Source organism: Arachis hypogaea, chromosome 17, assembly GCF_003086295.3.
Source record: "Arachis hypogaea cultivar Tifrunner chromosome 17, arahy.Tifrunner.gnm2.J5K5, whole genome shotgun sequence".
Taxonomy (NCBI): domain Eukaryota; kingdom Viridiplantae; phylum Streptophyta; class Magnoliopsida; order Fabales; family Fabaceae; genus Arachis; species Arachis hypogaea.
Window position 1 is genome coordinate 132,308,281 of NC_092052.1, and position 15,198 is coordinate 132,323,478.

Consider the following 15,198-nt stretch of genomic DNA (forward strand, 5'->3'; position numbering starts at 1 on the left):
ATAACATCCAACGGCGGTGGCACCAGAGACTTCGACAGGTAACGGCAACGCTGGCAGCACCTCCTTTTACGGCGGAGCACGAGAGAGAGAGAGAGAGAGAGAGAGAGAGAGAGAGAGAGAGAGAGAGAGAGAGAGAGAACTCAGACAAGTGAGGGAGAAAAAGTTCGCATTTGAATTTTTAACCAGTTGCCGACGGTAAATTCGTCGGTAACTGTGGCGCCAACAAAATCATATTTCATGCCACTAATCACCGTCGGATTTAGTATCGGAATGTAAAATTCAACGGTAAATATTTTCGGGTCTAAGTTACCTTGTATCCGATGCAAAACTTGCCGCTATATCCGTTGGTAACCGTTGACACTAAATCCAACGGTTCTCAGCATTTTTCTAGTAGTGTAAATTTTTTCTGCACAAAGTAATTCAACAACATTATTTAAACAAAATAAAATACAGTTAGTTCAATAGCATTAGGTCCTTACCACCCACTTCTGAAACCATTACTCTCTGGTCTCAGCAAGAATCTTCGTATAACTCGGTCATGGGTTGTCGTACATGGTCTTAATCACATTGGAGATCTTCTCTGTACATGTATTGTTGTTTGGTGCAGACCTATCAATTAAAAACATAAGATCAGCAAACACATAAAAACACATAAAACTTAACAAATTCAAAATAGATTGCGGATAAAAAAATATTAAAATAGTACTCACGCCTGCATGTCATTAGGCCAAATCCTCATCCGTATGATGGGCGGTGGTGGAAGAGCATCTGGCTAGGATGCATTAGAGGAATTACCCACTGCAGTCTCTATCGTTGGAGTTAGAGCGGGCGTAGCAGAAGGAGGCATGTAGTTGGGGTTCGGGACCATGATGAACTGCTAGCCCGGTGGTCCCGCCTATGACGTTACAGGGATCAACGAGGTAGTCGGAGTACAGGGTGATGACTGAGAAGTCATTGGGGTACCGGTGGAAACCCTCCCTCTACCACGACCATGAGACAGACTTGTGACACCTCTGTTACCTGTCATCATATCTGCAAAGAGAATACTAATTAAATCAGCATAGATACAACCCAAATCCTTCAACATTTATATTATTTCAAAAAAAATTGACATAACCTCCCCTAAAATGGGATATATATCTACCTTTACGATTCTTACAAATCCAACTAATCTCAATCCACAACTTCAGTTATGCAAAACTCAATTAAATTCACAATATTTCAAGCAAAAATATATTAATTTGTTTATATTATTGTATACATTTATAAGGACATCATATATATTGATATTTAAATCTCAAAGAATGTCATTATGTAAGTTAATCATTATACATTTATTTAAAAATATAGGAAATAAAGTTAAATTTCACCAAGATTTAAAAAATGAGTGTTAATTGTTGCCCTAAAATAAATTATTTCTTCAATAACTATACATATGAATTAGAATAATTCTACAAATAATGCACTTACATTAACATAGTAAATCAATACAATCTAGTACTTTAAATCTAAGGTATCTTAACAACTTAAAACCTCTAGCTAAAATTAAAAATTAAATCTAACTTGAAGATAATACTAATTATCAACTAAAACACAAATTAGACATAGAGGCATATAATCAAGCATTTGGGATACAAAAGTATCAAACAACAAGAAATAGTACTAACCAAGTATTCCTTCAACATCAATTCACACAAATCAGCATCAATGACACAACAATCAGCAATACATTGTAGAAATTCAGTAAAAAATCAATCAATCAAATCCAAACAAATTCAAATTGAAATTCAAGAAACATAACATGTTGAACTATATATAAACTAACAGCAATTTCTAATAAGAAAAATCCTAATCCTAATAATCTAAATCATCTAACTAGCAGAAAATAATGATAACCAATTCCACTTACTAACTAGAAATTAACATATAACTAAATCCTAAATTAACTTGAACAGAGAGTGATCATGGAACCTGAGCTTCGAACAGAAGAAGTTTCGGTGAGGGGGAGAGGAGGCAGCAAAAGGAGACTGTAGAGGCGCTGCCGGCAGGGCTAACGGAGTGGTGGGGAGAGGAGAGGGTTAGAGAGAGAGAGTGAGAGAAGAGAGGTTAACGAGAGAGGAGAATTCAAAATGAAGGGGGAGAGGGTTCGCACTTCGAATTTTAGGGCTTGTTATCGTTGGATTGACTGGCGGATAAATCTGATGGTAATGCATTGCAGGTCACCAAAACGCAGCATTCCACTAACTGGGTTTATCAGCGAAAAAATCTGCCGGTAAATCCCAAGCTACATTTCACACTTATTTTTTCCGTTTTTCCTTTAATTATTATTGACAAATTTACTGTTGAAAATAGAAATCCGCCGGTAATTATTTGACCTAACAATTTTGACATCTAAATCGTCAATAAATTTACCAATAAAATTGATACTAATGTGTAATATTAAATCTGACGATATTCAACATTTTTCTTGTAGTGTCAGTTATTTTCTTGTCGTGATATCAATAATTGTGATGATTATTATTATTGAGCCAACGACTAAGAATTTTCTCACTCCACAATCCACATATATAACTTAAGATCATAATATAATTAGTACGATACACATATAAGAATTTTCACTTCATATATAACGTAAGACTATAATATAAGTACCATATATAGTCATATAGATAATGCTTCTTTCCAGTGGTATTGTAGAAGAGATGAAGCTATATTTTTGTTAAATTGTGCATGCATGATAATAAATTTATTGTTGTTTTTTGACTTTTTGTTCGGCCACGGTATTTTCTGACCCGTTAGATAAAAGATTAATTTGTCGTGAAACGAAATTTTATTTAAAGATTTATTGCTGACTAATAAGATATTGTATAAGATAGAATTCAAATTTTCGACACTTACTTAAACGGATGAGAGAGCTAACCACTCGATCAACTCAAATAGGTTATTATTGCATTTTTATCAAAATCTAAAGATTATTGAGTAGGATTGAGGTTGTAACTAAGGAATGGAATGCTGGGGTAGGGGTTTAGAAATTAGAATGCAATGATGATAGTTACATGCTAAGTGGTGGGGTTGGGGGTGGCAGTGTGTGATAACCACAAGCACAATAGAGAGAACATCATTATTATTCTTATGACAAGCATAGTTTGACAAAAATTAAATAAATAAATAAATAGATAAAGAACATATATAAAAATAAAAAGGGACCAAAAGCATGTTAGTGGTGCAAATTTAATGGTTATTATGTGAAACTTTTGCTATTTGTGGTGGTTGGAATATAAAGGGGCAATGTAACTTGATTTAATTTGTTACACAAAGGTGCAAAGATATACTATTATAATTATGATGGAATTGAGCTTCAAATTCCAAAGAGAAAATTCCACTCCCCTCCTCTGTCGGGATGTTAAAATGACACTTCCTTTTCCTCTATTTTATAAATGTACATTCTCCTCCCTTCTAACTTTTAAAAATATCTTCTTTAATCCATTTTAAACCTTTTGAGTTAACTAATGTTAACTTTATCCATTTTTTAAAAAAAAATAAATTATTTTTTTAAAAAATACCCATTAGCAAAAATTTTATTTTTTATCATTAAATTTTGCTTACCAAAATACTCTTTAATAAATTATTCTTTTATTGATTAAATTGTATTTTTAAAAAAATTTAATAATTATATTTTTTTCAAAAATACCCTTTAATAATTTTTTAATTATTAAATTATAATTTTACCAAAATTTTCGTTAATAATTTTTTTATATTTTACTATTAATTTTTTGATATCTATATATATTATTTTAACATTAAATAAAAAATTTTAGTAAGATTGTTTTTCAATATCAATATATATTAATTTTTATACATATTAACAGTAGTAAGATTTTTTTATTTAATGTTAAAATAATATATATTGATATCGAAAAATTAATAGTAAAATATAAAATTAATTGTTAACAAAAATTTTGGTAAAATCATAATTTAATAATTAAAAAATTATTGAAAAGTAGGTATCTTAGAAAAAATAATTTAATTATTAATTTTTTTAAAAGTATTTTGGTAAAAATACAATTTAATCAATAAAAAAGTTTATTAAAGGATATTTTGGTAAGCAAAATTTAATGATAAAAAATAAAATTTTTGCTAATGGGTATTTTTTTAAAAAATAATTTATTTTTTGTTAAAAAATGGATAAAGTTAATATTAGTTAACACAAAAAAATTAAAATGGATTAAAGAAGAGGTTTTTTAAAAGGTAGAAGGGAGGGAAATGTATATTTATAAAATAGAGGGGAGGGGAGTGTCATTTTAGCATCTCGTAAGGGAGGGGAGTGGAATTTTCTCAATTCCAAAAGATAGATATTAATATGCAACTTGGCGCAAATTATAATTTTTTTTTTTACCGAAGATAGGAATATTCGAACTCGCGACCTCTTAGGTGAGTATGAAGAGATCAGACTATGTCATTTGAGCTATATAACTAGAAGAGACCGATAAGTAGCGAGAAATCCTAGTTTTGTTAACTCTGCTTTAAAATGATTGCTAATTTGAATAGAATAATAAACTAAAGGATCAATGTATATATCTAAACCCTAAAATTAAGATCCTATATATTAGGATTTATAGCTTGCAAGTCAAACAATTAAAGACCACGAATTTATTTGTGTCATTGCTCCAAAATACAGTGATGAGTAGCATTGATATGTTACTGTCAAAGAGAAGAAGCCACAAACTAGAAAAGCTGCAACAAAGTAATAAAGATCAAATTAGGTCCCCTCCCAATACTTGTGTTATGTGTGGAATTTTAATTATTTCATTTTTTTATTTCTAAAATATGAAAATGTCTCCCTTATTCGAACCCTATATACACAACCAAAAATAGAAAATGAAAATGGCAAATTGCTACTAGTTTTGTTTGAAAATATTTTTTATTAGACAAAGGGCTATGACTGCTGTTCTATTGGTCTGCTATAACTCACAGAACTAGCCAAACAAAAGATAAGTTGGTGTGCTAACTGTTATATTAGTTAGAATTTCGATTTAACTCTTAAAATTTTTTTATATTATATTTTTAAATGAGTCAACTAAATCTGATAATTTTATGATTTAAATCTTGTTATAATTTTACATTTTACATACTTAATTTACCGTTCCAATTTCACATAAAATCTCAATTTCTTTTTACCTTGCTTCTTATAGTAACCCTTACTAACAGAAGCTATTTGAATTCGTCAAACGATAAGTACAATTAGGTCGAAACACACAATGATATACTTAGCAGCAATTATCTTTATTGTTTTTGAATATCTCGCGTCAAAATACTTTTTGCAGGTATATTTTGGAGAATCTTTCTATAGAAAACAAATGTAATATTTTGGACGAGATCTTTTGTATTTTTGATCACATACTTTTTAATGTTAACTACTTAACTATATTTTTTCCAAAAATAGTAAGTTTACAAAAAAAATTAATTACCAAATCAGTTATTATCATGTGTATATTCAATTATATTAGGTGTATACTAAAATCAGCACTAATATAAAATATATATTAAAAATAAATTAAATAACACATAAATATACACAAATATATAATAATTTATTTTAATAACTAGTTTTAGTATACCCATAATATTTTTGGTGTATATTAATTCATATATTTTTCTAACAAAATAATCAATTATGTCACAATAGAATAATCAAATCAATCATAATAGAATAATAAAACCTGTTTATAATATTATAATAAAAATTTGTATAAAATGTCAAATATATATATATATATATATATATATATATACGTAATAATTGATTAGTAATTATTTTTTATATACATTTTTTTTTTTTTTGGTTTTTGGTGAGATTCAACTTTAGGTCATTAATTTTGAAAATTCTCTATTATGGGTTACTCACGTAGGGCCATAGACCCAACAATCCAATCCATGAAACTTGAACCATAACTTCGTACCCCAACCCCAAAAAAAAGACAACACACACACCAACTCGAATCCTATTGTGACGAAAAAAAAAAATTTAATCCTATTTGTGGCTAACCAAGTCATCGAGTTTTTGCGTTTAAGATCTTTACAATACCCAAACAAAAAAAAGAAAGCATAAAAAAAACATTTAAAAAATACGATAAATATATAAAAAATTCGTTATTAAAATATTTATTATTTATTTGTATATATTTATATATATTATTTTAAATATTTTTAATATATTTTATATTCTAATATATATTTTATATAAATTATTAATTTTTTATATATGCGTAACATAACTTTTTTTTTTGGAGTAATTTTTTTGTGCTCCAGGAGAAACTTCGTTCGTTATTTCCAATAAATTTTTATAAACTAAAAAAGAAAAAATATAAGAAAAAATAATAAATAATAAAAAGACTAGATACCGTAAAAGAAATAATTGACGTTTTAGGGTGTGTTTGGTTTAACGTTTGAGTTATAAGATTGCACTTTCTGAAAAGTTTCGATTTTTTTTTTTTTAAACACAAATGTGATTTTATATTTCAATTCCCGTTTACTTGAAGCAATAAATGATAGTTTCTGTGTTATAGTTAAAGTTGGAAAAATGATTGAAGAAATATAATTTTTTCTAACTTTATCCTTCATTCTTATGTGATGTATATTGTTGTATGTCTTTTTTTATGTGAGGTATATTGTTGTCTTTTTTAATGAAATTTTTAGTGTTTATTATTCATATAAAATTTTTAATATTTTTACTAATACAATTTTTTATGGAACTTTTCTTTATTATTTTTTGTTTGGTTCGTATAATTTTTATCAGGGTTCTTGAATTAAAGTATATTTTGTTTATCATTGTTAATTTTTTATAATATGAATTGTGGGATTTCATTAGAAAGGTCAAATTAAATAAAAAAATAATATTAAAAAATACTAAAAAAATTATGAATGAGTATTAAATTTTAACATATAAATTTAAGTTCTTTTAAAAAAATTATAACCAAAAGAGTGTTGAAAAACATTATGGTTTTAAATAATATAAATTTATATTTTTTTAATAATTTTTATCTAAACCTGATTTTAAATAATAAAATCCAAACAACATTCATTTTATTATAATCTATTTTCATATAAAAATTACCAAATATAAATCACGTTAGCATTAATTTATTTTTTATCAAAATAAAATTTAAAAAATTAATTTGATACAAAAAAAAATTTTAAACTTTAATTCAAACACACACTTATTTCATATTAAATAAAAAAAATTGATAACTTTAATTTATGTCTTTAGAACACATATTAATTAAATCTTTTAATTTATTAAGTGTACATATATGCTGTACTGTTGGCAGTGGTTGCATGAAATTTAAGTTAAATTATGAATTATGAATTACATAAAATCAGATAATATTATAATAACAACGACCTTAACTCATGGCTCTCTTACATTTAAAAACTTTTATTCTCTCTCTCTTTCTCTCTCTCTAGACACACACATACACTATTGGTGGATAAAAAAAGCTTCAATAAAGGGTAAGGGTTTCGGCACCCACATTATTTCATTTGATTTGAGCAGCTTCCTTCAATAACTGAAATAATATTAAGATAGTGACCAAATAAAGAAAATAGTAATTAATATTAAATATTAACAGATCATGAAGAATATATAAGACATCTAACTTATTAAAAGCGTTACTTATCGTTAGTTGCTCACCTCATCAAATCGTATGGTGAAATTAAATAATAAGCATATATATGATCATAAAATGGCTGCAAATTAAAATTAGTATAGTGAAAAAAACTTTTCATTAGTCAATATAAATTTAATTTTAATATACTGATAGTTAAAATATTTTACATAATTGTTCAATTATATATGTTTCTTTTTGAGTTATCGCAATTTATGTAGTTAATACAAAAAAATAATTATTTTTGTTGATTTAGCATTACGTACTTAAAAATACGTGTAAAATTATTTTATAATGACAATGTATCAAAATTAAATTTAAGTTAATATTAACCATTTTTAAATTTTTTTTTATTATTTAAAAAAAATTAGAATTAAGACTTTAAAATTTATAATTTAAAATTAAAAAATAGTTTATATTAACCAAAAAAATTTTGATTTATTGGTTGAGCTCATAATATAATATAGGTTTAATTACTCTTTTGGTCCCTATAGTTTTGCAAAATTTTCAATTAGGTCTCCATACTTTTTTTCCTTTTAATTGAGTTCTTGTACCAATTTTTTTTTTAATTAGGTCCCTATACTTTTTTTCCTTTTATTTGGTCCCTGCACCAATTTTTTTTTGTTGGGTCCCTATAAAATTAATCCAATTACTGCTAATAAGGACCTAATTGAAAAAAAATTCGGTGCAGAGACCAATTAAAAGAAAAAAAAGTATAGGGATCTAATTGAAAATTTTGTGAAACTATAAAGACCAACAGAGTAATTAAACCAAAACCCTAGTTTTCAGCACTCTCTCTCCTCACAACACACTAAACACGCTGAAAATGGAGGCTATGGAGGGAAGAACACTCTCTCAAGTTCTCTCCCTTTTATCTAAAAAGTGATACCTGAAAATAAGTCTCAAGCTTCTTCTTCAAAGTTATATACTCTTGCTTGATTTGTTGGAAAGTCCTGAAGCATCTGAAAAAGACAAAATGTGTATAATCGCATTGCCAATAACACATATATCAATATAATATTGTTAATAGTAGAAATTATACATAAAATTAGTTTTTTTTTCTAATTATTTTTCAAACATTTTGATATACTAATATGGCAAAAAAATATATTGCTGCTAGATTATAATTTTGCAGAAAAGTTTGATGAGGAATTACCCGTCATAATTTTGTACTTCACAATATTCACCAAATCCGTTACATTCATTCTTCACCTTCTTTGCTCCGATGCTGTACGTATGCATGTCAAAGGAATTGAAAACATATTATTATTATATTTTTTGGTTCACAAACATTGAAGTTTCTAAATATTTAAAAGGATAAAATATAGTTTTTGTCCCTCAAGTTTGACAAAAGTTTTAAAAATACTCTTAAATTTTATTTTATTTTAATTTTGTCCCAAAAATTTTCGATTTGCATCAAATATACCCTCAACGGCTAAATTTTTTAAAAATTTAAGATCAATCTAACAATAATGCATGAAAATTATGTTTGATTTGCTTGTATTTAGAGTTATTCTTATGAAATTATTGTTGAATTGGTCTTAAATTTTTTGAAAAATTAGTTGTCAGAGGTATATTTGATGCAAATCGAAAATTTTTAGGACAAAATTGAAACAAAATAAAATTTAGAGGTATTTTTGAAATTTTTGTCAAACTTTAGGGACAAAAAGTATACTTTACTGGTTTACCCTATTTAAAAATATATTTAAGTTTCTGTGCTCTTCAAAATCTAAGCACATTGATTTTTGAGTCTAATTTGTTCTATTTTAAAAATTCTCTCATGTTTAATTTTTTCATTGAGTCTGATAGATCCAAATCAACATGAGAGATCGATATGTTCAAATTTTAAAAATATCATAAATTTAAATGTATTTTCAAATTTTTAAAGACTTAAATGTCCAAAAATAAAAAAGTTAAAGACTTATTTATCATTTTCTATTATTATTATTATTATTATTATTATTATTATTATTATTATTATTAGGTTTGAGTAGGTACCTTGAGCAACTTCCCTTGAATTGATGCATGTAATCGTCTAATTTTGTGAAGTCAGTTGGGTTACTCAAACTGAGTAGGAATATAAAGATATATCAGAATTGTTACATTTATGATATAATATAATATAATATAGATACACTATTGGTGGCTTACAGTGCTTGATCAATGTTGTAGATCAATCTTGCAGAGTCAGTGTAGAAAAGGGTCACAACTTCTTCCACAAAATTGGGATTATCATTGTCTTGCAACTCTTCCAGCTGAATGAATTGCTCATCCAAATATCCCTAAATATTAATATCAATATCAAATTATGATGATTATTAGTTAACTTTGTACCAAGTTTGTTTTATTTAATGTTTGTATCTTTATTACTAGATCCTGACAACCACATTTTAACAAACACAAAACTCAAAATATTACAATTCATCTACATTTCGACCAGGCGCTTTTTTTTTTCTAAAGATAGAAATACTGGCACTACAAAAAAAAGAGCTATTTTAACGTGATTTTTTTTAACAGTTATAGTTAAGTATAAAAATTAATATATATTTTTGACAAATATTATAAATATTAAATTTTTTATGTTTTTTGATGAATAATTTGATTGTAGAAAATTACTCCTTAATTTTGACACTCATTTATTTTCAACTTACTCTATTATTCCTTTTTTTCGTTGAGCTCCGTCAATTTTGGCATCACACTGCTCTTAGTTTAGGATCATACTACTCATTCTTCATCTTCAAAATCTCAGTTTATTCTTCAGTTTCAAGATTTCATCTCATTCTTTGTTAAAAATTTTTGTTGAGAATTTTTTATGGTCAATAAGTGTCAAAATAAATAGTATTTTTTACGGTTAATAAGTATCACAAAAAATATATTCTCAAATTTTTCTAACAAATTATTTTTGACGGCCAATATTTATCAAAATAAGATTTAAACTTTTTTTTACAATTACTTATATGTTAAAAATACTACTTTTGACAAAATTTTTATTAACATATTTTTATAGTTAAAATAGTGTCAAAATTTATTTTTTTTGACACATAATAATCTTAAAAAATAGTCTATATTGTTGTAGTGACGAACCCAAGACCTCTAGATAAGTATAAAAAATTATGTCATTTGAGTTATAATTCGTTGGCGACCAAGCACATTTTAAGAGACATAAACTTGAATTATATCTATTAACATAAAATAATTTTGTAGTGACTATGATTTAGTCATATGCATATTTTTATATGAATTATATGATATAATAAGTGGTTGTAACTTGTATGTATCATACATTTTTACTAATGTGATAATATTTTTCCCTATTGGATGTTTGTGTCAAAATAAAAAAGATATTTAGAAAAAGTCCATGCTTTAATATCCAATGCAAATTAATTTTAATACGAGAGATACATTAGTGTAATATGTTAATATTGGGTTATAATAGTGTATATATGTAATACACTATAGTAACAAGAAAAATTATCATTACTGATTTTTAATTTTTTTTTTCATTCAGATAAAAAATTATTAAATTTCAGTTAATTGAAATTGTTACTAACAATTTTTTTTTTAAATTAAAAGCGTTACTAATGATTTTTCCTTTTTCAGTAACTATTTTATATTAACGAAATTTATCAACAAATCCTAATATTTTAATAAACCTCAGATGATAACTCAATATTAAAAAAAAATCAAGTCTTAATCCAAGCCATTTAACTTTATTTTGTGGTAAAATTTTGGTTTAATTACTCTACTGGTCCTATAGTTTCGTAAAATATTTAATTAGGTTCCTATATTTTTTTCTTTTTAATTGAGTGCTAGCACCAATTTTTTTTTTTAATTTGGCCCCTATATTTTTTTTTCTTTTATTTAGGTTCCTGTACCAATTTTTTTTTTAGTTGGATCCTTATAAAATTAAGTCAATTACTACTAAGAGAGACTTAATTAAAAAAAAATTGATACAGAAACCCAATTAAAAAAAAAGTATAAAAACCTAATTAAAAATTTCACAAAATTATAGAAACCAACAGAATAATTAAACCTAAAATTTTCCGCTGAAAAGTTTCTGGAAACTAATTAAAGGACATATATAGCTTTAAGAAAAAAAATCGCAGCCGCTAACTTTATTGATGTAGACATTTTTTTACAAAAAAAAAAAATAAAAAGAAAAAAGAAAAAAATATAAAAAATAGGAATAACAAACTTATTAATTTACACACAAAAAAAAAGGTGCAAATTAAATTAAATACCTGATCAAGAAGTGAGCTTCGTATGAAGGCAGCTTCTCTCTGCAACCGAACCTTGTCCATAAGCCTTTGATAAAATAAAAAATTTAATAATAAATAAATAAATAAGACGATTATAATTGATATGAGTATTATAGTTTTTCACTTGTTCTAGATCGATGGCTAACTACGTTGTGCAGCAATCAATATTTATAGCATTGCATTGAGGGATATAGTATCAATACACTACACCTTTTTTTTTTTTTAAATAAAAAATTGTTCGTTTTCTTGGTATAGTGATATCAAAAAACAAAATAACAATTAAAATAAATAACAGAATACCACTAAGTAACTATCATTCACTCATTCATTCTTTTTTCTTCTTCTATCGAAAGCAACCCTAGCTTTATATGCATTAATGTGTTTATTAATTTATTTGTATTTATTAAATATATATATATATATATATATATATATATAATAAAATTAAAATAATTGATAGGATAAATATCTTATGTTTAGTAACTTTTTTTTTATAAATGATATATAATGATATGTATATATTTAAAAAAAATTAGATACTAACTCTTAATATTCTCAATAATATAAAAAATATATGTGAATTTAATTTTAATATATTAATAGTATAAGTATAAAATAATTATTATTATTTACGTTAATAAATAATAAAAAATAATTATTTTATTAATATAACGATACATAACTAAATTTATACAAAAAAAAAGTTTTTAATATTATTTATACATCAAAATTAATATGCTCTTATAAATTGATTGCTCTAAAGTAGAAGATGCACCAAAAAGGCAAATTGCTGAACGAACATATTATCATCATTATCATTTAGGAGTTTCTATAACAGTAGCACTTTTCATCATATCATAAAATTTCTGCATTTCAGAAAAAAATAAATAATTGAATATATATTTTTGAAGGCATATATTTCTTTTTCGGATAGTTCAAGAATCAAAAGCAAAAGCAATCTACCAGGGATAGAGCCAACTGGTGCATTTCATTCTGGGACAGCTATAACTTGTTTGATATGATATCAAAAGTGCAAATGTTAGCGATGATTTTGCTGTAGTATAATTTGTCGCTAATTAGCGACTATCTTTTAGTCAATTTTTTCTATGGAATTAGTTTTTACTGTAGTGATGGATTTGCGGCTATTTATTTGGTAGCTAAAAATTTTTTCGATGAATTAGCAACTATTGTGTTTTTTTCACTGATCTGCGACTTGTAATTAGCGAGGAAAGCATTAATTGCTAGGCAGTAGTTAATCCGTCACAAATTAAATTTGGCGTCAGATTAACGATGATTTTACGACTATTTTTGTGGTAGCTAATCAGCTATATTCTTGTAGCGGATAGATATGTATTTTTTAAATTAATTAATTAATTGGTTGTGGCTTAATATTATTAGGAGATGGAACAAAAAGAACTTCAAACAGATGATGAGAACACAATGCTAAACACACATTTTATTATTGTTTCAATGAAAATATGCTGGACTCAATTTTATTTACTATTTCAAAAGTAGTAATAATATAGAATTTACCAAATAAATTTAAAATTTACGAAAATATATAAATCAGGGTACTGAGTCATCAATTTGCGCATTGTGCATATCTCTGGTATTGAGTTTATATTCTATTTTTTTTATGTATTTCGGGTACTAAGACTTCATACACATACAGACTGAGTTTTCAATATTTGAGATATGTTTAATTTTTGATTATGTATTTATGTAATTATGCTATACTTTATGTATTTTCGTAAATTTTATATTTATTTAATTTAAATAAAAAAATTCAGAAATATATAATAAAATAATTTTATGAAACTCTTTTATAACAATAGTCCATTAAATTTAAACAAATATATAACAGAAATAAAAAAAACAATAAAATTTTAAATTTTGAAATCATGTTAACACCTTATTACAAGGATATATATATACACACATGTGATTAATATTTTCTTTTATATTTATTATATATTTGAATCAATATTAATCAATTTTTTTTATTTTTCATTAAAAATATTTGTCTCATAATATTTTTCATATATATATATTTGATTAATAAAAGATAATTAAAGAATATATTGAACTGGCATGCAATGATGATTATTTCATATAATTATGAAAATTGAAATACAAGAAAGTGGATAAGGGATACGAGCCTGAGGATTATGAGTAAAAGAATATCTTCATTGTGTTTTTTCTTTTTTTCTTTTTTCCTTTTTGCGTTGTTAAAAGAATATCTTCAATTATGCTTACATAAAATTTCATCGCAGTTCACACTAGTCACTAGGTGTGAAAAAAGAATAATATATATTCAACTATTCTTATCATCGAAACATGAATTTGTCTTTTTAAGACAAGTCGTCACTACATCCATTTTGCTATGTTTTATTTTCGTTTGGAATTGCTAAATTACATAGAAACCCAAGCCGAATAATAATTCAAGATCAAATATATAAATCTAGAATGAATATAAAGAACTAATTTTTTAATTAGTTAATATTAATTAATATTTTTTACTATAAAATTATTTTTTTAAAATTTTTGGGAGTTTTTAAAAAAATTTAAAATTTAAATTTAAATATTTATAAAACTTAAAAATTAATATTTAAATTTAGATAAAATAATAATTTAAAAAATTAATTAATATTAATTAAAAAATAGTTGAATTCATAAATATAATCTCCATTATACATTCATAAGATTACATAAAAACAATAATGTAATTAGGGATGAAAATAGGCATCTATGAAGACGGATATTTTTTTTTCATCCCATTCCAATTTACGAAAATATTTTTTTTATCTCGTTTTTGTCATGAATCTCCGTTTAATTGTCTCGGCAAAAAAAATATATGAGTATACGTGGATATTATTTTTAATTTTTTTTCAACTATAATCTAAACACAATTTAATATAATCCAACATAAACATTAAATATCTAATATACACATTAGAAAAAATAAAAAATAAAAATAACTTTCAATATATAAGAACATTTCTAATATTTAATTTTAGTTTGATTTTATTTTAGGTCCCACAAAATACCATATAAGTATTTGTGAGATCATATATCATAAAAATTGATTTAAGATTTAATATGAAATTTGTTACTCTAATATTTAATCTCAATTTAATTTAAATTTTATATATTATTTTTAATTATTTCATTTAGTATATTATACAAGTGATAGTATTTAATTGATCTTTTTTTAAAATGATACGGTCTTTATTAATACTGGTCTCATTTTAAATATTTTATTCAATACAAATTTT

At 25.0% G+C, this 15,198-nt stretch overlaps 1 protein-coding gene across 1 annotated transcript; it reads right to left on the reverse strand.

Annotated features, from left to right (window-relative positions):
- Nucleotides 1–7,328: 7,328 nt before the first annotated feature.
- On the reverse strand, nt 7,329–12,180 carry LOC112765979 (histidine-containing phosphotransfer protein 4-like). Its single transcript, XM_025811837.3, has 6 exons — nt 11,906–12,180; nt 9,816–9,946; nt 9,663–9,731; nt 8,821–8,892; nt 8,554–8,626; nt 7,329–7,565 (listed from the first exon to the last, which is right to left on the reverse strand). Exons 1-6 carry the CDS (start codon nt 11,963–11,965, stop codon nt 7,536–7,538), a joined length of 435 nt encoding a protein of 144 aa, XP_025667622.1. The 5' UTR covers nt 11,966–12,180; the 3' UTR covers nt 7,329–7,535.
- Between the last annotated feature and the right edge of the window lie 3,018 nt (nt 12,181–15,198).